This window comes from Homalodisca vitripennis, chromosome 4, assembly GCF_021130785.1.
Source record: "Homalodisca vitripennis isolate AUS2020 chromosome 4, UT_GWSS_2.1, whole genome shotgun sequence".
NCBI classification, from domain to species: domain Eukaryota; kingdom Metazoa; phylum Arthropoda; class Insecta; order Hemiptera; family Cicadellidae; genus Homalodisca; species Homalodisca vitripennis.
This window is the reverse complement of record NC_060210.1, coordinates 106611741-106635055: the sequence shown is the minus strand read 5'-3', so window position 1 is coordinate 106635055 and position 23315 is coordinate 106611741. Positions and strand designations below refer to the sequence as shown.

Genomic DNA, 23315 nt, shown 5'->3' with positions numbered 1-23315 from the left:
CCGAACAGTAAAAAATAACCACGTTGTGCGGTAACACAGATTCTTTAAGGCTTCATCATTAATGGGTTAAAAGAATTGATTAGACACCATACAATGACATAATCTCATAAGAAATTTTGGAATAATAACCATCAAACAACTAATACAGAAAAGTTAATTACCTAGGACAGATAATAGGAAAAATCTCATTCAAATAAAATGAGAAATGCCTTTATTAAAGAGGTGGATTCATGGCTAACAAGCCCCCTCTACCCCTCAACCTCATATTGTATACAATAAGTTTTCAATAGTTTGATACATTATTTATTTTAATAGAGAAGCCATAATACCAAAACAAACATATCGAAACCAATAAAACACAGTTAATTCTTTTTGCATGCTATTTTGCTTTTTTCTAAAGTGAACTTTCTTTTTTTAGTAGTATGTAGTAATGAGGTAACTTTTATATAAAATATGATGTTTAAAGTCTGAAAATTTGTTTAGGTATTTGTGGCGATTATTTTTGACTGTTCCAAGTTGATTAATCGGTATTGGTAGTTTATATTCAAGGGTGTATTAAGCATATTAATTGCTTTTTTTGATGTAAAAAACCTGGGATGTAAAAAACTTACTGTACTCTACCCACAATAAGTGCTGTGCTAAACACGAAAAGGTTTATAATAATTTAAATTTTCATATACATAGTAAAATTACTGGGCATAACCAACAAACAGAGGCTAATATATATATATATATATATATATATATATATATATATATATATACAGCCTCTAATATCTATATATAGTCAATTGCCAGAAAATATTTGATAGTAGGTCAGTTTTAATTTTAAACCACCATAACAATAATTCAGAATGGCTGACCAGTGCAATCTTTTTTCCCACACTCTGTATCGAGAAAACCAGAGGATTTAGCTAAAATCTGAAGTCAAAATTGTTTAAAAGAATAAAATTTCCTACAAAAAAGGTCTAGTCACTTTTTGTTGTATCTCCAATGGTTAACTCACAGAACAGCCTCAAAGTCAAAACTTGGGTTAAATCGGGAAACATAAAACAATCTTTTGTTTATTGATATTCTTTTGTACATTATCATAGAGATAAGAACAAGGGTCATAGAAATACATGTTAAAATTCAGTGGTTAGGCATTGTCAGTCCATTGATAAAATTCATCAAGTTGATAGAAAGGATGTTCTTGTAGCCAGTACTTCAGGAGTTGTCCAAACTGCAGCCTGCTGGTCATCTTCAGGTCCTCTGGAAGGGCATTCCATAACTTGGCCACATCGTAGGTCGGTTTCCTTTCTGTGGCTGTCAGTCTGTGTACAGGGAGTTGGTAGCTAGAGGCATGTCTGGTGTTGTAGCTGTGAATTTGGGCACTGGTTCTTGCTGCTGCGGGTGACTTGAGGTGGAGGAAAGAGACTGCTTCCAGAATGTAAAGATTCACTACAGTGAGTATTTTCAACTCTGCAAAGGCTTGACGACAGGATTCTTTAGGCTGGAGACCCTTTAGAACCCTGATTGCTCTTTTTTGGTGGACAAGGAGCCGTTGCAAGTTGCTTGTTGTAGTGCCCCCCCATGCCGCAATCCCGTACCGGAGGTTAGATTCATAGAGGGCGTAGTAAGCTATCTTTGCTGTTGCTGTGTCACTAATATTTTTTATTCTGTGGATTACATACAGTGCTGTGCTGAGCTTCTTGCAAAGGGAATCTATGTGGTCAGTCCAAGCAAGACGGTCATCAATTAATATACCCAGGTACTTTGAATTAGTAGTTTCCTCCAGATTTGGTAGCCTTCCTGTTGTTTCTTTGTGTCTTCCTAGGACCAGCTGCTTCGTTTTATTCTCATTTATAACAAGATCATTTCCTTGGCTGTATTGTATTGCCATGTTTAGTGCGGTGTATGCTGCTATTTCAAGTTGTTCAGGTTCTTTTTGACCAAGGAGGAGGACCGTATCGTCAGCATACATCAGTGTATGGCTATAGTCTTGCATGTAGCTAGGGAAGTCATTTGTGTATAAAATAAACAAAATAGGCCTTAGTACAGATCCTTGTGGTACTCCACGATTAATGATCTGTGGAAGTGATTTTATCTGTTGTATTAATACGTTGCTGGTATGGTTTATTTCGACAATTTGTCTTCGTTCTGTTAGGTAGCTTTTTATCCAGTTGTATGATTGTCCTTTCACTCCAAGATTTGTCAGTTTGTCTAAAAGATGTGTATGGCTAAGGCAGTCGAAGGCCTTAGAGTAGTCGAGCAGGATAGTAGTAACTGTGTTGCCTTCTTCCAGTTGGTCTGTTAGGAATTCGACAAGGCTAATAAGTGCTGTTGTTGTTGATCTTCCAGCCTGAAAACCGTGTTGTTGTGATGTAAGCAGTTGGTTCATTGACAAGTGTTGTAGGAATCTGCTCAAAAATAATTTTTCCATAACTTTAGAAAAAGTTGGTATCAGTGATATCGGCCGATAGTTAGCAAGTTGTTTGGTGTTTCCTTGTTTGAGCTATGGTCTACTTTTATTAATTATGGTCTGAAAACTCTATGACAACCTCATTTTATGCTCAAATGTTTTTCTTATTTAACAATTTACAGTGTGTATATCAAATTTTCAATCCCATTCCGTGCAGTCATATCGCATACAATGTAAATTGTGTTTCTTCTATGCCAATATCATGGAACAGTTGTTTGTTTTCTATTGTTGTGTTTTTGTCCACTTGTCTCCCTAATTACTGTCCTTCAGTTCGCCCTTATTTCTTAGACTACAAACACTGTTATACTTTTAATGCTTGTTGTAGAGTTTGTTTTATAATGTTTTGTTACTTCTGTATAATATTCATAGTGTAAATAGTAAGTGTTTTACTAAGAAAACATTACATCAGTTGTAGATCACAGCAGTGAGATAAATCATGATACATTGTACATTTTTCTTTATATTTTGATAAAAGTTTGCTCAATTCAATACACCAAGAAGAGAATTATTTCAAACGACAACTAATTGAGGCACACTACATTTTTTATTCTTGGTGTATGCCTTTCAATAAGTTTTTTTTATGAAGATAGAGTCCAATCCGTCAAACATAGTTTTCTATTTTTTTTTACATTAATAATGGTAAATGCTTGAAAACCCATTTTCCTACCAAATTATCGATTGTTCTTAATCTCTTTTAAATTTAAGGTAAGATTAAAGTCTAAACTGGACCTATAAGTTTGAATATTATACATTATGTATGAATGTGTGAAGTTCTCCTATAATTTATCTTTAGAGCAAACATTATTACCACTCAAGTTTATTTTAAAAGATTGTAATTAATTTTTTGCAGGATTTTTGCATCTTGGAGGCCTAAGAACTGCACTTTACAATTACTTGTTTGCACGTTCAAAGGGAGGCACTTTTATTTTAAGAATAGAGGATACAGATCAGACGAGGCTTGTTGAAGGAGCAGTGGAACAACTTCATAAGGATCTGGAATGGGCAGGAATCGTTCCTGATGAGGGACCGATGACAGGAGGTCGATTCGGACCATATCTTCAGTCACAGCGTTTAGACCTGTACAAGTAAGGTGTAGAGACATGTTCTAAACATTACAATAAAACACACTTTCTTTGATTTGACTACACATGTAACATTCTTAAAGAACTGGTTTAAACATTAAGAAATGTTATATTGTTTTGATATAATATCCATTTACTAAAGTAAGACAGTCTAATAAACCTACTTACTTTAAGTGTATATACGAGGGGTATTAGAAAAATAAGGTTCCCATTTTTTTTCAAATAGACAGCTCTATATTTCTACTTAGTGTTATACATCAATTTAAAATTTAAAAATTAAGCTATTTTTCCACATAGTCACCGTTTCTGTCCAAACACTTTTGTAGACGATGCTCCAATTTTTCTATCCCCATGTTGTAGAATTCTGCGGCCAATCCTTTGAGGAATCGAGTAACGTCTTCCTTGACTTCATCACCGGTACTGAAGCGTTGGCCACCCAAGTGTTCCTTTAATTTTGGGAATAAGTGATAATCACTTGGGGCTAGGTCTGGGCTGTAGGGGGGATGGGGCACAATAGTCCAGCCAAAATTTGTCAGCAGTTCTTGAGTTTGACATGAGACATGAGGTCGAGCGTTGTCATGGAGAAGCCTCACACCACTGGACAATCTTCATCTCCGGCGGTTCTGGATCGCGAGTCTCAGTTTTCTTAATGTGTCACAATATCTGTCAGAGTTTACTGTTGTTCCATGAGGCAAAAAATTGATCAAAAGCAGGCCCTTCCTGTCCCAAAAGACGGTTGTCATGACTTTCCAAGCAGACTGTGTTTGCTTGAACTTCTTCGGCTTAGGCGAAGTTGAGTGACGCCATTCACGTGATTGCTGCTTGGTTTTGGGATGTTGAACAGATATGCAGTTTTCCCCATAAACTTCGATTAACTGACGATAAATTTTAATAGGTGAAATCTGTTTTGCATTTAAAAAACGTATCACAGCACGAATTTCACATCTGGCGGTAACAATGATAGGGAGCTCCATCTTCGAAGGCAGCTAGGCCGGCACTGTTGGACGTAGCGAGGCGCGAGTGGTATGGATAGAGAGAAGGACAGCTGATGAGTAAGACAGTGTTGCCAGATTTCTCCCAACATATCGCATTCTGTCTCGGCGGCATAGGGAACCTTACTTTTCTAATACCCCTCGTACAATGGAACCTTAATATGTTGAAATTCAATATATCGAATTCCTTGATAAATCGTTTTACTTCAGTGCACCTATATATACGAGGTATGGCTATTAAATAACGGGACTGACGCTGCAGTGGAACGAGTGTGCATGCGCCAACCAACAATGACCAACAGCTGTATAGTTTGAGATTTCCTCTTCAGAATGCAGTTAGTCTCGTTTCTGTAAACAACATTGTTGTGTCATAACCTTCATTTATGTAAGTGTTGTTATTTTGTTTTGCCGGAAAAATGGTTAGCATAATAATAGAACAACGAATTGTTATTAAATTTCACGTTAAACTTGGAAAAACCGCTACCGAAACCTATAATTTACTAAAAGAAGTGTATGTCAATGAATTTTTATCGCGGACTCGTGTTTTTGAATGGTTTAAGCGTTTTCAAGATGGTCGACAAAACGTGGAAGATGATTCGCGGCCAGGTCGTCCTTCAACATCAAAAACGGAAGACAGTGTCGAAAAAGTTGCTAATTTGATTCGGTCTGACCGACGATTAAGCATTCGTGCAGTTGCTGAATCTGTAGGCATTGATAAAGAATGTGTACGGCAAATTTTACATGACAATTTGAACATGCGAAAAGTGTGTGCAAAAATGGTACCAAAAATTCTTACGATTGATCAACAAGCAGCTCGTAAAAATGTTTGTACTGACACTTTGAATGCCATTGAAAATGACCCAAATTTATTGGAAAGAATAATAACATGTGATGAATCGTGGTTTTTTACTTATGATCCGGAAACGAAGCGCCAATCCATGCATTGGAAGACCTCAACTTCACCGAGAGCCAAAAAAGCAAGAATGAGCAATTCAAAATTTAAAGCAATGATGATTGTTTTTTTAGACATTCGTGGGATTGTGTACCTTTACTGGGTTCCTGAAGGTCAAACAATTAATCAACATTACTATCTTGAGGTACTTAATAAACTACGTGAAAGAGTAAGAAAAAAACTACCCGAAATGTGGAAGGACAAATCATGGATTTTGCACCAAGACAATGCGCCAGTTCATTCCGCGTTATCTGTCAAGCGGTTCCTGACCAAGTACAGCATCCCAGTGTTAGAACCTTACTCGCCAGACCTAGCACCATGCGACTTTTATCTTTTCCCTAATGTGAAATTTGCATTGAAAGGTACGAGATTTGAATCCGTAGAAGCAGTTCAAGAAAAAGCGGCAAGACTCCTGAAAGAGTTGACAGAAGATGACTTTCAGCATTGTTTCCAACAATGGAAAATTCGCATGGAGCGTTGCAGGGATAGAGAAGGGGTGTAAATGAAGGTGATAATAAGTAATTATGTTTAAAATGAAAATAAATTTTTTTACAATATCAGTCCCGTTATTTAATAGCCATACCTCGTGGCTATTAAATAACATATATAATTAATAAACATATATATATATATATATATCAAAGGCTTAACGTAAATAACTTTAATATATATTGAATTTTCACTCTATGTTTTACAAACTGTTAATCTCTAAATATCAAAGGTTAAACATAAATAATCCCTATATATAGAAGTTTTAATTTACCAATCAACAAACTTTAAGTACAGTACCGTATTTTCATGTCGAAACTTGAAATCCCCGTCACCGACACTTCTTTATTTTCTGTTGTCGCCAGTGGTGAATCATTTATCCATCCTCAGTTAGACATTACCTTGAATCGAGCAAATTTAAATTAACTCTCAGTGAACTGTGCATTTAAGATTTTAAACTGTGACAGTATTTCGTGTTTAAGTGTGATGATAAAATGAAAACTTTATCTTATCCCAGAACAACAATATTGTTAACATATGTTGAAGTCTACCCTAGATCCAAGACTATTGGTCTTGATATATTAAACATCCTTATATTGAAATTCTCGTTATATCAAATTTGTGTTTTTCCCCTTGAAGTTCGATACATCGAAGTTTTACTGTAATAATTAATTATACTTATATTATAATTTTACGGTATAGGATTGATCATAGAACAGAATGCTTCTTCAGAAGCCCCAAGTAACAGGTCCATCAAAATTGCATATGTCCCTGGATTCGCAAATCCTAATAAAAGTTATTTCTGTTAAGTTGTCTCTATTTTTAGAATTGGATTAATACAGTGCAATATAACAAAAATTCACAAGTTGACTATGTTGTTATTAAACACTTGCAAGTTATTTACAAGTTATTATTTCTTGTAAACTAGTTTACGTATTTTCCTATTTTTGATATATTCCTTTTTGTGAGAGACAACTTAATTATAACATAAGTTACACTAAGCTAAATATTATTATATATATATATATATATATATATATATATATATATATATATAATTTGGTACAGTTTAATCCCCATATCTTTGACCTTTGAAAATGTCTTTAATTTTTTACATCATTAAACTATGAACTTCGCAAGTAAATTAAAATTTATATACTGTATATTTATTGTTTATTTCTATATCAGATTTATAAAAATTAACTTAATCCTTTATTAATGAATTATATTTATTTTTAAAATTGTGTTTTTGTTGTTTATTTGTTAACCTTAATACATTACAGGGTTTAATAAAGTTATTTAACAAAAAAGTTGAATTTCATAAATTATATTTATGTGGTGATAGATAAAACAGAAAGAAAGTCCTCATAACATTCATACTAGTTTTATTGCCAATGAAATTTATTATCAGTGCCAGACTGATGAGTCTGATAAGATATATTGTTAAATGCAACATAACAAGACATTAATAAATATATTACATTATTATACCTCTCACATCACTGAAGGTCATCTCTGTGGTAGAATTCAAGAGTTTGCTTTTATTGTAAATAATGCAAAATATCTACAAGAAGGCACTTTTCATTTAGAGAAAGACTTATTATGCCTTTGTTGTAGAATGCCTTGCCATGCCTTTAAAGTATCTCTTAATTCACCATCATTTTCAACTTCTGTGGTCATATTTTTTATTTTAGGAAACCGTTCAAAATCAATAGGTGCATAATGAGACCTATATAAACCGATATATTTACGGTTTTATTTTCAATGTTAAATTAAGGACTTTTTACAGAAGGAGCTGAATCTTGAATATTGTTTTAATAAAATAAACCTCTCAGTCTCTATTAGGTTTCTTAATTGAACAAATATAGTTATTCAATCTTTCGCTTCCATGAGAAAGACTCTGAGCATAAAGTCGCTGTTTTTAATTTTTAGATCTTCGGTGGATAAGCTGATAGAAAATGGTGCTGCTTACTACTGTTTCTGCACTGGGCATAGACTTGAATTATTGAGAAAAGATGCAACTCGTAGACGCCAAATTCCTAGATATGATAATAGGTGTCGAAATCTAACTGAGGAGGAGATTCAAGAGAAACTGGCATCAGGTTTGGAGCGGTGTGTCAGATTAAAGGTATAATCAAATATTCTGTTTGTGATATACATGTTACAATTTTAGTTTTGAATTTGTAAGAATCAGTGCCAGTAATAGGTAAGTTTCTATTAGAGGATCATTAGATAAATTGGTTATAAATTTTAAATTAATATTTTAAAATGAAACAGAATGATGTGTTGTGGCCATTAATAACACCACAGGCCCAATAAAAATGATAGTAAAAGTAAGTTATTTTTAATGGCATTTGAATTTGGTTTATTCTAAAACTTTATATTTCAGATAAAAGTATCCTTTCAAAAAAATTCTTAAAATCTAAGAGTTTTAATGGTTGTTTCAAATATTTTGTAATACGTAATCTAAAAATCCTCAAAGTATGCTTCATAGCTTTTTTCAAGTATACATGTTTTTACATGCACGTACACACACACGTTTTAAAGGTCTTTCTAAGCCAATAATTTTGGTAAAAATGAAACTTAAGTAATTATAGTTAAAACTCTGTGAAATATTGAGTTTCATGTAAATACCATATTTACTGCATACGTGAAGTTGAAAAGTGTTTTTCATATTTACTTTCATAATAAACTCGGGTTTTTTTTGGTATGTGACATGATAATTTTGTCTAAAAATCTTGTCAAGGCACCATGCACGTACTTTTGCACATCTTTACAGAATCATTGATTAATTCAATATTGTTAAAAATCTACATAAATTATTAGCAATTAGCAATAATTATTTTCATTTTTAATTTACTATTATTATTAGTTTATTCTTATTAAAACTTGTTAGGTTTTAACTAGAATTATAAAATTTATCCAAACTCCTATTTTTTTAGTAAATCTTGTATTTGCACAATGCCACCTTGCAGTTGCCAAGACAGGAAGAGCTGTTAGCAAAGTCAGTGCCATGTTTTGACAAATGAGCTGATCTAATTGTATTTTCTGTCTTGCAGCCTTAGTAGCTCATGTAATTCACATACTTTAAGGAATATTTTTGTTATATGTATTAAAATACAATTTCTGGTTTTTTACATTAAAGATTTTATGTAGTAACTCAATAATAGTAGTCTATATAAGAGAGAATGGAATAGTTTTTTATTTATTAAGTCAAAAGCAGTACAATCGTCAATTCAATTTTAAACAACAAGTTGATATTGAAGTGTTTGAAAATTGGTTTTGAGTTGTCAGTATTCATTAGTTTGTGTTTTTGAAGTCTGACACACAATAAAGTTCCTCTTCTAACCGAATATTTTCCAGTTGTAATCCAATTTGGAAGGGGTCAGTTGTCTGTGTTTTGGTGAGTCGGTAATGGGTCACGTAAAGGATAAATTACATAAGGGATAAATTATCTTTAAACCCTTTAACAATTTTTGTAATGACCTAAAATTAACAAAAGTGTTTATTTGGTTTATTACAAATATTAAGGCAAAGAACTGGAAAAATCATACTTTTAGGTTAGTAAAAAGAAAAATGTTGTTTTTTATGTTTTTTAATGGTTGAGAATGGTTTTGTTTACCACATGTTTCAAACTATTAAGTACTAAACTATAAATGCTTTATAAAAAATATTGTACATATTATACAGACACTAACCCAGAATACTGGTTTTAATAATTGTTGGAATGTAAAACATTTTGTAGCAAGGTGCCACACACAATACTAGACATAACTAAACACAATTACACTTTTAAGACTTTCTTACAAAAACACAACATCTAACTTACTTGCTTACACAGATAGTAGGTGTGTTTATTGTTTCCAGTTGATCCCTGGTTGTGAGAGATTTCATGATCTCGTGTATGGCGACATAACACATGATGTAGTGGCAAGTGAAGGAGGAGACCCAGTTATACTGAAGTCAGATGGCTACCCTACCTATCACCTGGCTAATGTTGTAGACGACCATTACATGAGGATAAGCCACGTGTTGAGGGGAGTCGAGTGGCAGTCTTCCACCCCTAAACATATCATGCTGTATAAGTTAGTATTTACATGCTCTTAGTACTGTCAGTTCATGTCAATTCATTACAACAATCTTCCTGTACATGTATACTCTGTACCTGTATAGTAATACTGACGTTTTATACAATCATACCATACATATGTGAGAACTTGATATGAACAACTACATTTTTTATTAATGTTTTATTTGTAGGAACTAAGTGTTACCTTACAGTAAAAGTTCACTTTTAATAACATTATTTGTGTAGCCTTGTGTTGGTATGGTTGTAGCAAACTGAAAAACCCTGAATCAGCTAAACAGATTCAATTTTCATAATTTACAAACCATACAATATTTTTTATTCACTGCAATCGCCAAAATTCACCAGGCATTGAAAAGTGCTTTTAATGCCTTATCTAGAAGGTCGTACAGTCGGTTTTCAGTTGGGTAAATATTTCCTTGAAGTTTAAAAAAAAGATATAATCACTTTAAGAAAACTCTTTAAATATTTTGATCATTCAATAAAGAATTATATAAATAAAAGGTAGTGCTTAGGAGCATTCTAATATCAGGCATACACAGAAAAGGGTGAAGATAAGGTTATTCATTTTTATTTCAAAGTATGAATTTTCCTATTATCTCCAGTTTAGTTCTTTTTGGTTTTGCTGGGAAATAATGAAATCTTTTATATCAGTAAGTCAGTTACCACTTTTGCTGTTGTAATATGAGTAAACCAAGAATAGTAATATTCAGTACTTATTAAAAATGCAAAGAATTAATTTCACCACATTGAACTTTTAAGTGAGGGGATGATTTATTATAGGGGTTTTGGATGGGAACCACCCGTGTTTGCCCACTTACCTCTTCTTCTCAACTCTGATGGCACCAAGCTCTCCAAGCGCCAAGGGGATGTTACTGTCAAGTATTACAAGTCCTCTGGGGTGTTCCCACGAGCACTCATGAATTTTGTCACCTTCTCAGGCGGGGGCTTCCATCGCGACAACAGTGACCAAGTGCGAAGCCTCAGTATGGACCAGCTAGCATCTGAGGTAGGCATCTCTAATTTTTTTTAATAGTATTTAAATTGAACTACTACTTACTTGCACCTATTTATATGTTAAAAACTAAATAAAATGTTGTATATATCTGATGTATTGATAATTTTACATTGTACAGGTGAGCCACTTAGTGTAATACCTCTCTCCTCCTTTGACATTGATCTTTAAAATTCCCTTTTCACACATTTTGGTTTCCAAATCCTTTATTTTGAGAGGAAAGTTAATCACAAGTTTTAAAAACAATATTCACCTGTAAATATATTATTGTGAAATCATATTTTCCTATTACTTTATCTTAAAATACTGATTAATTTCTTATGTAAAATATGTTATTCTTTTTACTAAATTATTAACTGGTTTTTGTTGTGCAATATTTGATTTATTTATCATGCTATAACCAATGTGCTGATATTAAGTTTGTTAGTCGATGAGAAATAATTGCATGTTTTAGTAATCAGTAGTTTTAAACTAAAAAAAAAATACTCTCATAAGTTTAATGTTGGAACCTTAGAACCCCGTGGGCTTTGGATTTCAAATATCCACAAAAGGCATATCTAGAGTTTTTAAGAGCCTTTGAGTGATATCAAATAATCATATAAAATAATTGTTTTAGGTATGTAAAATCACTGTTCAAAAATCAAGAAACTCTTCATAGATATCTACTTGCTATTCCATATATTTTTTCATAATCTGTTTCAATGTGTTTTTATCTGTGCATATGTAGATAAAATTAAAAATAGTTAGCTACAAATCAATGCTAAAATCCTTGTTAGTTTTTGTAATATACGTAGACGGTGCTAGTTATAAATACTTTTTAAATATGCTTAACTGCTCATATCTTAAGGAGTAGAACATAAAAATTAATTTTCTAAATCTGAACCGTAAACTGGAAACATAATAATATTCAAATAAGCATGGATTGATCAGTGGTCGTAATATATAAAACATCAAAGTCTTTTCTATGAAAATTTTTGTTTGTATAATTTAACTCTTTCATTGACAGCAGAAGTGTAGGACAGCTATCACATTTCTTATACTTTCAAGCAAAATTTTGAAACTTAACTTGTCTGTTACTTTTTAAATCCACTATGTTGCATAGCTAAATCAGCAGAATGGTTGATTTACCCTAGATGATGGGAATTGACCTATCATCTTGGTCAAGATCATATTAAAATCAAAATTGACCACTAGGCTGTTACAGATGTCAAGACAGATGTCGATCATTGAGTTGATCCTGTTACTGGCCTGAAGTTTAGAAACCATTTCTCATATAACAGTTCATAACTGGTTAATAAAGAATGGGTAAAGTAAAGCAAAATAATAATTAATTTTAGTTCAGAAGTCAATGTATATTTTATGATAGTCTATAAATTTTCTTTTAAAAAAACATATTTTAGAGAATTGAATTTATATTGCACATGGGTGAAGTAAATTTGTATTCATAATTTTGTATGTGAAATTTTAAATTACAGTTTGACGCAGGATTAATAGGTGTTGCATCGTGTCGAGTATCTCTCGACCGCCTGGATGACTTTAACCATGAAGAGCTTGTCCGTCAGATGGCCAATGAATCAGAAATGACAAATTTGATTTCCAAGTTCCAATCCTTGGTGATTGAGACATATAAAGACAGGCAAGCTTCTTTATTTACTTTTTTCTGTATTCATTCATAATTAAATTGGAATCCCTCACTTAATTACCATTGCTACTTTCAATAATTCATGAGGCACACATTACAAATCTCGCTTGTATGATGATTTGTACTGTAGTAAAGGGGATTATACACTAATAAATCAATCTTGACCTTTCAGGGCTGATAATACTGATTTATTATGACAGTCTTCAAGAGAGAAAATATTACTATGCATGTCAATTAGGTCATCATTCCGCTAATAATTTAGTTCCAAGTACATCAGAAAAAATAATAATGACCAGTAACGAGTAACAGGGTTGCAAAAATATATATATGTGTTATTAGGTTTGTACTTAGACCGGTTTTTTTGGACAATTTTACCCGGAGCTACACGAAAGCGAAGTAAGGCCCTGTATAATACAACTAAATAACGGTACAAGTGAATGCCCTACAAAAAGTGGAGCCACATTAATGGGCTTAGGATTATTAGTAGATCCTGTTGCTGAGATATTTGATAGATGATTTTCAAAAGGATTTGAAAGGTTTCAAATACTAAGGCATGAATATTCCATTTACATATGATGTAAATACTAAAATAGAACCGTGAAATATAAAAGTAAAACTTATGACTCAAAATTATATCTAACAATTTACAATTTCCTTTTACTTGTACGTTATAAACTTGATGCAAACTTGATGCGTTATATACAGACTGCCCCATTTAAAAAATAAATTTAGCAGTAACATTCAATAATTATATTTATAGACTTAATTCATTGATACTTGGTACTATTGCCCAAATCTTTAATTTTGGAATTCTGGTAGACTTTACCATAGTAAGAACATGTAGATGACACATGTAGCCTTACTATGATGACATGGGTCGCTGTGTCCATCTCCCTGTTCACTATATAATAGTAAATGTTTTGATTGCGGCTATTTTTAGACTCCCCCCCTTTGTTTTAGGAGGGGGGGAGAGAGTTTACCAGCTGAGCCCAAGGTCACGCATAGAGCAGCAAAATATCACGTTGAGTATATTTTGAGGGGCAGGAAGACAGTTTGCTTTGTGACAAACTGGTTTTGCGGAATTATCTGCTTTGTATTCTTGGTGGAAGTGAGTAGGTTTTAATGGAAAAGACATTTTTTATACTTCCACATTAAATTTTTTTTTTTAATTTTTTGTATGGAATAAATTTAATGTGGAAGTATAAAAATGTCTTTTCCATTTGCGGAATTATGTTCGACAATAATAAGGAAGCTGCTACAGAAACACAATAAACAATTGAAGGCTCTTTGAGCAATTGGAAAAAATTAAAAATAGTACTAAATGTTAATAAAACAATATTTTTCCAATATGGTTTCTTTTTGAATGAGGACTTTCGAAACCAAAGGGTTCATCATCAGGTGACTCCACAAATATTTGTACAAATACAAATAGGGATCTTTTATGTGTATTTGTGGAGTCGCCTGATGATGAACCCTTTGGTTTTTAAAGGGCTTTCCAAAATATAAACCATATTGGAAAAGTATTGTTTTATTAACATTTAGTACTATTTTACAATAAACAATGCTCGATTTCTTCCAATTAAATAATAAGTCATTATTACTCATTAATTAAATTGTAAATATTTTACATTATTTATAAATTTTTTTCGGTATTGTGTAACTTGTTTGTATTATCAACTTAAGATATGATATTAATGGATTAAAAATACCCTTGTTAGGTCAGTTTAACCGAAAACCATTTTATTTAGCAATTAATTACTAGTTTAACATTGTTAATGGCTCCCTTCCTTTTAACTGTGACTTTGGGCTAACAGTGAGAGGTTTGCCCTTGATTACCATGGATAATCGAGAGTTGACTATAGAAATTATATTATGTTGATGGAGTATTATATTCTCAATTCAGGAATGGAATGACACTGTCAAGACATGGTTCGTGGTGTGTTTTCAATGCCTTAATGGATCGTACAGGATAGAGTGGCCACTCCCAATGCTGATATTTCTATTCTATATACTATCAAGTATGATTATTGGCAAAATAGTTATTCCCAATGGTGTAATAGGGCTGGAAGTCAGGGTTCCAAAACAATCTGGTGTATTTTAATGTTAGAATTTTCAAGGAAACAGCAGATTGGAGTCTGAGGGTTTATTGCAAAATCTGTATATTCCCAATTCTGCTTAGTACTGGTATGACAGTTACTACTAAACATTTGTTTGCAATATAAATCACAAAACTTGCTTCTCCATGGGAGTAACATATAAGGCATGGAAGTAAATTTGCGCTTTTTAGGTAGTGACTAATTCATTGATCATATATTTTTTCTCATCCAAATAGGTTGGAGACACTTGACTTAGATGAAAACTATATTCGTTCCGTATTGTTGTGGAGTCAGAAACGTGTAACTCGCCTCAGCCAGTTGGTGGAGCCTAAATTCTCCTACCTGTGGGTCCGGCCAACCCCCGCTACTGTTGATGACAAGCAAGCAGGTACATTATAAAATACAGTAGAATCTAGCTAATTCAAACTTTACTAATTAGAAAATCAAATTAATTCAAATACTTTTAAAGAGAAATTAAGTCATTAATTAAAGTTTGTAAACATAACACCTTCACTATGGCGCTAGTCTGAGTATTCTTGAGTACTCTCATTCTGACTCTGTTGCAGTCAACGTGTTACACTACTGTACAATAAAGGTCTAATATAACACCTTCACTATGGCGCTAGTCTGAGTATTCTTGAGTACTCTCATTCTGACTCTGTTGCAGTCAGGGTGTTACACTACCATACAATAGAGGTCTAATATAACACCTTCACTATGGCGCTAGTCTGAGTATTCTTGAGTACTCTCATTCTGACTCTGTTGCAGTCAGCGTGTTACACTACCATACAATAGAGGTCTAATATAACACCTTCACTATGGCGCTAGTCTGAATATTCTTGAGTACTCTCATTCTGACTCTGTTGCAGTCAGCGTGTTACACTACCATACAATAGAGGTCTAATATAACACCTTCACTATGGCGCTAGTCTGAGTATTCTTGAGTACTCTCATTCTGACTCTGTTGCAGTCAACGTGTTACACTACTGTACAATAAAGGCCTAACTATAACGCCTTCACTGTGGATCTATACTGAGCAATTTTGGACACTCTCGCTCTGACTCAGCACCGTAATGCGACTGCCGCAGTCAACAATGGCAAAAATATGATAATGAAGATCCTTTGCAGTATCTGTTTTAATCTTTTCAGCAGTTCTGTAATATTAGTAGTGTCACCATGTAAAACTTTGAGGAGGGGGATTGAATATCCGGGAGGTTTCAGAAAACTGGAAGGTTTAAAAACTTTTGTATTCAAAATTTTTGTTTCAATCTAATTTTATTTTTTTTTAATTGCAAGGTTACTTTAGAATGAATCAAACAAGCAAAGATTTAAAATCATAATTACAAGTATGTCAACATGTTTTTAAGTTACTATTTCAAAAAATGTTCATCAGGTGCCCAAAAATAGTTTAAAAAAAAAAACAGTTCAAACTACATTTTAAAGGAAATCTTTTGTATTTTATATCTAAAATAATAAAATTGGTCTTAATTAGCTGTATATGCAGTTTATTTCTTTACCAACAGTCTTGATCGAATAAATATGACCTGTTGTCTGTTGAAATTTATTTAATAGTTTTTTTTCAATACTACAGAAAAAATCAGTACATTAAACTTGAAACACTGGTAAAAATACAATATTTATTTAACATTTAAAAACTGATGTAAGCCTAATCAATTGATTGAAGTACTAACCTAAATACAGGATCTATTAATAATCCCTTAGTCATATTTAATGAATAGGAAATAGCAGGTTGTTTACACTGACGGTTTCTTCTGTTAAACATTATTCTTGTTGGAAACCTAATAATAAAGGGGTATCACAAGTATCTGTGTTAGATCTATTGCTCCTTCTTCTTTATGTAAATTACCTCCAATCAAATTTAGGAGGGGCATCAGTTGTTCTTTTTACTTACAATATTACACTTAATGTTTTAAGAGAAAATAAAACCAATCTAAAAATGGTTCCTGACAACTCAATAATCATAGCGAGCTCATGGTTTCATTCCAATGGACAGTTTAAAAAAGCTAAACAGTTTAAAAAGTAAACTTTTGTATTTTTCCACTAAATATTTTATTAACATTCTGGAATTAGCTAATAAGAGCATAGTATCAATAACTTCAGCAAGGATTTAGTCACTATTGATCAAGTCTTAATTAGAAAAAACATATATCAAATTTTTGGGATAAACGTTATTCAACTTGTTTTGCATTCCATATACTTCCACTCGTAACAAGGCTAAATACTGTTCTAACTATTTATTTTGCCTACATACTTACGCATTTGTGATATAGGCTAACTTTTTGGGGAAATTCTATTGATTCCAAAAAAAAGTATTTAAACTTCAAAAAAGAATTATAAGAATAATGTTCAATTCAAGTTACCATGAATCATGTAAAAACTATTTTATTCTTCATGGAATACTAACACACCCATGCATTTCCATTTTTTAAGTTTTAACTTTTCCTTAAAAAAAACCCATGAGCAACCATAAGTTGAGTTTTGTCATGAGTAACTATTTTTTAGGAAATTCTCCAACCTAACGTAAATATTAAGTTTTTTGATAAGTATTATAAATAAATACAATGAAACCATTTTCTTTTTATCTATTCAGGCAAAATATTGTTTACTTTAACTTCCGTGTGGCATGGATGTTTTTCTAGCATAGATAAATTATGAGTGGTATTTTGGCCATTTATCATTCATCTTGTTTTTTATTCATACCTAAGAAGAACTTCTATAAATAACAAAAATTCTTTTTACATCTTTAAAACATCTAAAATTCACATTGAATTTGGAAATGTGACGGGCAAGTAATTATTTTTAAGCAAATAATTAATTCAATTTATGAGATATGTCCAAAAAATAAAATGATACTTCATCTAATCTAAACTTAACAAAAATAAAGTTGTAATTCCTGATTCTTGTGAATAATATAATTCATTGAATACCAAAATCTTAAAGGGTAATCCCAAACTATCCCATTGTTTAATATGTAAAAAATACACCTACGCATTAGACATGCAGCAAATATTTAAAAATAATTACAAGTACAATAAAATGCACATGAGAAAATTTCACGTTGTTGCAAATAAGTTTTGATATTAAAAAAATCCATTGTTAAATTAATTTCTTCATCATGTCAAATAATAGTAAAAGGGGAAAATGTCTCCAGGAAACAAGTGACAAATACTTTCTACACAATTCATATCCCTGTTATTTTCATTGCAGTATATTACATAGAGTTTTGAGTATTTTGTGTAGCTTAAAAAGAAAATATTGCTTCTAGTATAGTTTACTGTTAGATTACTTGACAGTATCAAATTGTTGGCTGAGCGTTAGCTATTACCTTAAGGGCTACAAAATGTAATTTGTGTTTTAGTAATTAGTTCTAGCAATAAGGAAATAGTATTAACTAACATTGTCAATTTTTCATGTGAACCATACATGAATTTGTGATAATAATTTAAGACCACTAGTGAATTACAATATATATTCTAATAATTGTTGGAATATGTGTTGTAATTCACTAGTGATATTAACCCTTTTACTGCCGGCCATTTTTTTATTGTACCAGTCAAAATTGCCAAGGAGGAAAATCACTGTTGTGCATTCATTTACAAAAAATGCTGTATCTTTTTTATTTTTCATTAGATTTGCATGAATTTTTATTTTATTTACTCGTATTTAAATGCTGTTTTTTAAATAATAAAAAGACATTTTAATTTGAAACAAACACATTATTTATTTTTAAAAATGATATAAATAAAAAATAAATAAAAAAATAAAAATTGTGTTTGGCATCTGATAATTTATTTTTAAAATTATACTAAAATTATGAGCATGATATCATTATAAACTAGAGCAATTGCTTAGAACATATACCAAATTTGAAGGTGCTACCTTGAAACATAACTGCACTATGAGGATTTTCCCAAAAACTGGTAGGCCTCCTCTAGGCCTACCAGTGGAATTTGAAGGTAAACTTATCTGTGCCACATCCCCCTCACTATCTAATAACTCCTCATTATCTGATGGTAAGATACAGTCAGGATCGTCATCAGTGTCATCCACATCACTTTGATTGTCATCAATAGCCCTAACAATAATATCAGATTCGTTCTCGGCATCTGAATCTGACAAATTCAGAAGGAAATCGTCACTTAGTTCGTCTTGCACTTACTTATTGTTCCCTCACTCACAGGAGAGTTAGATGTAACTCTTTTACTCATTTTATCCTTGATCAACAAAAGTAACACTTCAAAAAACTTTCGATAACATTGTAAACAACAACAATGAACGAAGATTTCAGTAACATAATCCGATCATCTGGTTTTGACAGCTGTCTAGGTAGTTCGTCAATTCTAGTCAAAGACGACAAAAATAGAAATCCAAAGTTCTTCAAATGGCTTCTTTCATTATCCTTTGCTCCTAAACAACCAAAATACCGAATATTTTGGCATTTGAACATAACAGTAGCCAGTAACGATAAAAAAAACAGACGTCCGACATATCGGACGTTGGCGTTTTCGGCAAAAATGCCGACGTCCGATATGTCGGACGTCGGCAGTAAAAGGGTTAAATGAAAATATTTCCAATATTCCAAGAATTGTCATATGATAAAAATGTTTAATTGGTAAAAATATAGTTTCAAATCCATAAGCATTATTAAATTACATCTAAAAAATAATTGTGATTTCCCATTAAAAGTTGACTCGGGCTGTCTACCTTAGTTAGTTGATGGTTTACACTGTACAAGGCTGTGGACAGATTAAAAAATGTTTCATGTCATATGTCCAAAGCCTTTGTAACCAGATCAAAGTATTGAATCTTCCCTTTTTAAAGCCAAAATTGGTGGGGAAATTCATGCTTTGCTTAATATTTCATGATTTTATTTTATGCTACAGTTTAAATTACTTTAAAAAATCAAGTAAAATGGTTCTTTGGAGATTGTCATTCAGTCTGCTTCCCTGATAATGCTACAAAAATGATGCACCAAACTAAGATTATGTCTTTATGTAGCCTACTTCAAAAATGAGAAGCATAAAACAACCCTTATTTACTCCTCTACTTACTAAATCTTCTGTCCAAATAAACAACATGTAGCCGGTCAAGCTGTTTCTGTTGAGATATGGACTTAACAGCTGCTTGCTGTCTGTACTGGTGACCATCTTGATTTGAAACGCATAAATGTAATGCTAAACTTTACTTTTATGTCCTCATTTTAGCTGCAAATATATAGATGTCTCATTTTAAAGATATTACTAATACGCTTACAAATGTATTTTTGAATTTTTATAGTTTATTCAGTAAAATAAATCACAACATGCTTTACACGATTTAAATATTAAAAAAGTAGGCCTACACAATTTACAAGAAAAAAACTAAAAAAATTTATGGATGCTTACTAAACTTCAGTTTGAAGTTAACATTGTTCTTATCGGGTAGAACTCAAAATCGTTTTGGTACAGCTAGCTTGTAACTAATCAAGATTATTGTGGTGACAGAACTGCTGAGTGTTGCATATAATCAGCTGCAGAAGGCTCAAGACTTTTCACAGAAACCACTAGCAGCCTTATTACGGAGCCTAGCCAAGGATAGCAATTTCAAGGTCAAGGATGTTATGCACCTCCTCAGGCAAGTCCTCTGTGGTTGCAAGGTGAGTTCTTACAATTATTTTGAGTAAGGTAAATTCAGTACTGTGTAGTTTCTGAATTTTATTTTTAGTTAAATATTTTGTTCTAAAGTACAATAATTCCAAGTGGTTCCCAAATATGTTTTGTTTTTTATTGTGTTAAATGCATGACATTTGCCCGCATCTAGAAAACAAAATAAGATAAATCATCTCTTCTTTTTAATCTTCAACCCAACCAATATTTTTTTGTAAAGTATTGCAAAATAATGAAATGGATATTGTCATACACAGGTCTCATGATATTTTCGTCTTGTGTTCACCTTTTAATCTTCAGTTTTCAGCTTATAGACCTCACAAAGTTTTAAATTTGAGTGTTAATAACATTCCATTAAAAAGTTTTATTTTCGTGGTTCTTATGCATTAACATACTTATTGTGCTAATTATGGACATATGTCCATGAAAGATGCTATTTCTTGAAGTCAACTAAGTCCACAAACAATGTTCTCCACTGTATCAGTATGTAACTTAATTCTCCTAAGTACCAGCTTATTTTTTAATAAAGTGTATGTGAAGTGCCACACTCTTTAGTATTTTTGGAAAAGTACATTGGCACTGTATCAGTGGGAAAGTGGCATACACTGTTAAATGACTTCATGGCACTTAAAGATTAATGTGAAGCTACCACATTTTTGACAACACTTCTGACAATCTAATAACTAAGTTGTGGTTATCTGTTATATTTCCAGCATAGCAACTCTGATGCAAATAGATAATATTTAGGTATACATGAGTAAAGATTATAGAGATGGCTGACAGATTGGGTTACAATCATTGCACCATACAATATTAATAAGTTGAATTTCAGGTAGCTGAAAAGATTAGAACTTATTTTAGATCAAATCATTCTTAATATTAGTACACCGTGAGTGTTAATAATTTGGCTGAATAAGAAGAGAGCAACTTATAGTTGAAATGTACTGCAAACAATATGCTCTTAATGTTGATACTTCCACAAGCTTTAGAACCTTCTAAGCATTAAATTAGGGATATAACACATTATCAATCATACAGTAGCATAAAACATCTCATAGGTACTTCAAATTCAAATTCTTTATTGCCAGAAAATCTTCACTATGTATAGCAGTGTCAGAAACAAATTCAGCATAACAACCATCTATGATATACATCGCCTAGGCCTAATGCAAGTGTCTATCCCATTATGGCAAAATAATCATTGATGTCATATGGGCTGATTAATAACTTTTTACATTTTTCTTGAAACATTTAATTTTAAGAGATTTAAGATGAGAAGGAAGAGAGAGACTTTCATGCCTGTTTAAGTAAAACAATTCAAAGTGGTTTTAAGATTCATTGAGATATTCTAAGAGAATTAGAGGTTTTAGTCATATTGTTATGAACAGATCTATTTGTAAGTATGCAATGTAAATTTCTTTTGTATACAATAGATAGTCTAAAATATATAGTTCAGGTGCTGTAAGAATACCATACTTTTTAAGTAAAGGTTTTCAGTGAATCCTTATGTTTACATTAGCTATAATTTTGAATGCATGTTTTTGTAAAATTAACAGTTTTTTTTTTTAGTTACAATCATTGTCCCATAAAATAAGAAACTGTGAAGGTAGGCATAGTAGACAGTAATGAGGATGTCTATAGTTACAGTAAATGTTAGTCTAATTAATATAAAAATACCTTTAGACACTTTATTGCATAACATTTCAACGTGCATATCCCATTTGATGTTACTCTGAAGAATGACTCCTAAGAATTTAACATAGTCAACATTCTGTTAGCTAGGAGGCATTAAACAAAATTCTAGAGTCTGGGTTTTATCTTTATTGAGACAGAGTGAATTGGCAGCTGTCCAGTCCTCAAATAATATTACACAGGACATCAGTAGCAAACAAAATATTATTAAATTTAACTTGTACAGCCAGGTCATCTGCAAACAAGAGCTCACACGGTTAGTATCAATATTACCAGGTAAATCATTTACATAAAAAAAAATACTGGGCCCAGGATTGAGCCCTGTGGGATACCAGTTCTTACATGTAAGTATAGTGGAAAGTAGCTTTCATAATAAACTGTGTGTAGCCTTGTAGACAAGTACATTAAAAAAATACTGGGCCCAGGATTGAGCCCTGTGGGATACCAGTTCTTACATGTAAGTATAGTGAAAAGTAGCTTTCATAATAAACTGTGTGTAGCCTTGTAGACAAGTAAGACCCAACATACTAAACCACAAAATCCCTTTGCTATATAACCTTGCACTAAACTGCGAGATCAGGAAACGGAGAAATTCAAAAGCCCTATTAATTTTTTCCATGGCATATTATATAAAATTTTCAGATTGGCAAGCATCCACTAGAATTGACTAAATCCATTGTAATGTTTTTTTATTTATAACAAATTTAAATAATTTTGAAAATATAGTTTATCATTTATTTCCTTAATCTTAAAGCCAAGATTCAGTGGTGTAATGTTGGCAGGAGGGACCAGCAGTGGCAGAAATGTTGGAGATGCTCGGTCGTCAAACCTCTCTGTTTCGGCTTCAGTCTACCTTGCTGAACCACCAGCAGAACCTAGTCCACAGCTCTACCCAAACTACTCAATGTAAATAAACTGCTTTTTAATGATAATCTAGTCTTGATTTCTCCTAATGAGTTTCATATTTGACTTTCTATAATGTAGGTTGGATCTGAATTTGTTTTAAAGAAAACTGAGATAGGTCAATCCTGTGCTCACAATCTATCAGCATAATTTAAAATAAGCTTGATCAAGGGTTCAGATACTCAAAGTGTTCTGGCTACTCAGGATTTGTTTGGTTACTTGAAAAACTTGGATCCAA

The 23315-nt window shown here is 32.2% G+C and overlaps 1 protein-coding gene across 1 annotated transcript; it reads left to right on the top strand.

Annotated features, from left to right (window-relative positions):
- The first annotated feature begins 2209 nt into the window (after nt 1-2209).
- LOC124361148 (probable glutamate--tRNA ligase, mitochondrial) lies at nt 2210-23088 on the top strand. Its single transcript, XM_046815189.1, has 9 exons — nt 2210-2287; nt 3374-3546; nt 7909-8104; nt 9844-10061; nt 10847-11072; nt 12554-12714; nt 15053-15204; nt 20321-20472; nt 22957-23088. The coding sequence occupies exons 1-9, from the start codon at nt 2210-2212 to the stop codon at nt 23086-23088; spliced, it is 1488 nt and encodes a 495-aa protein (XP_046671145.1).
- The last annotated feature ends 227 nt before the right edge of the window (nt 23089-23315 follow it).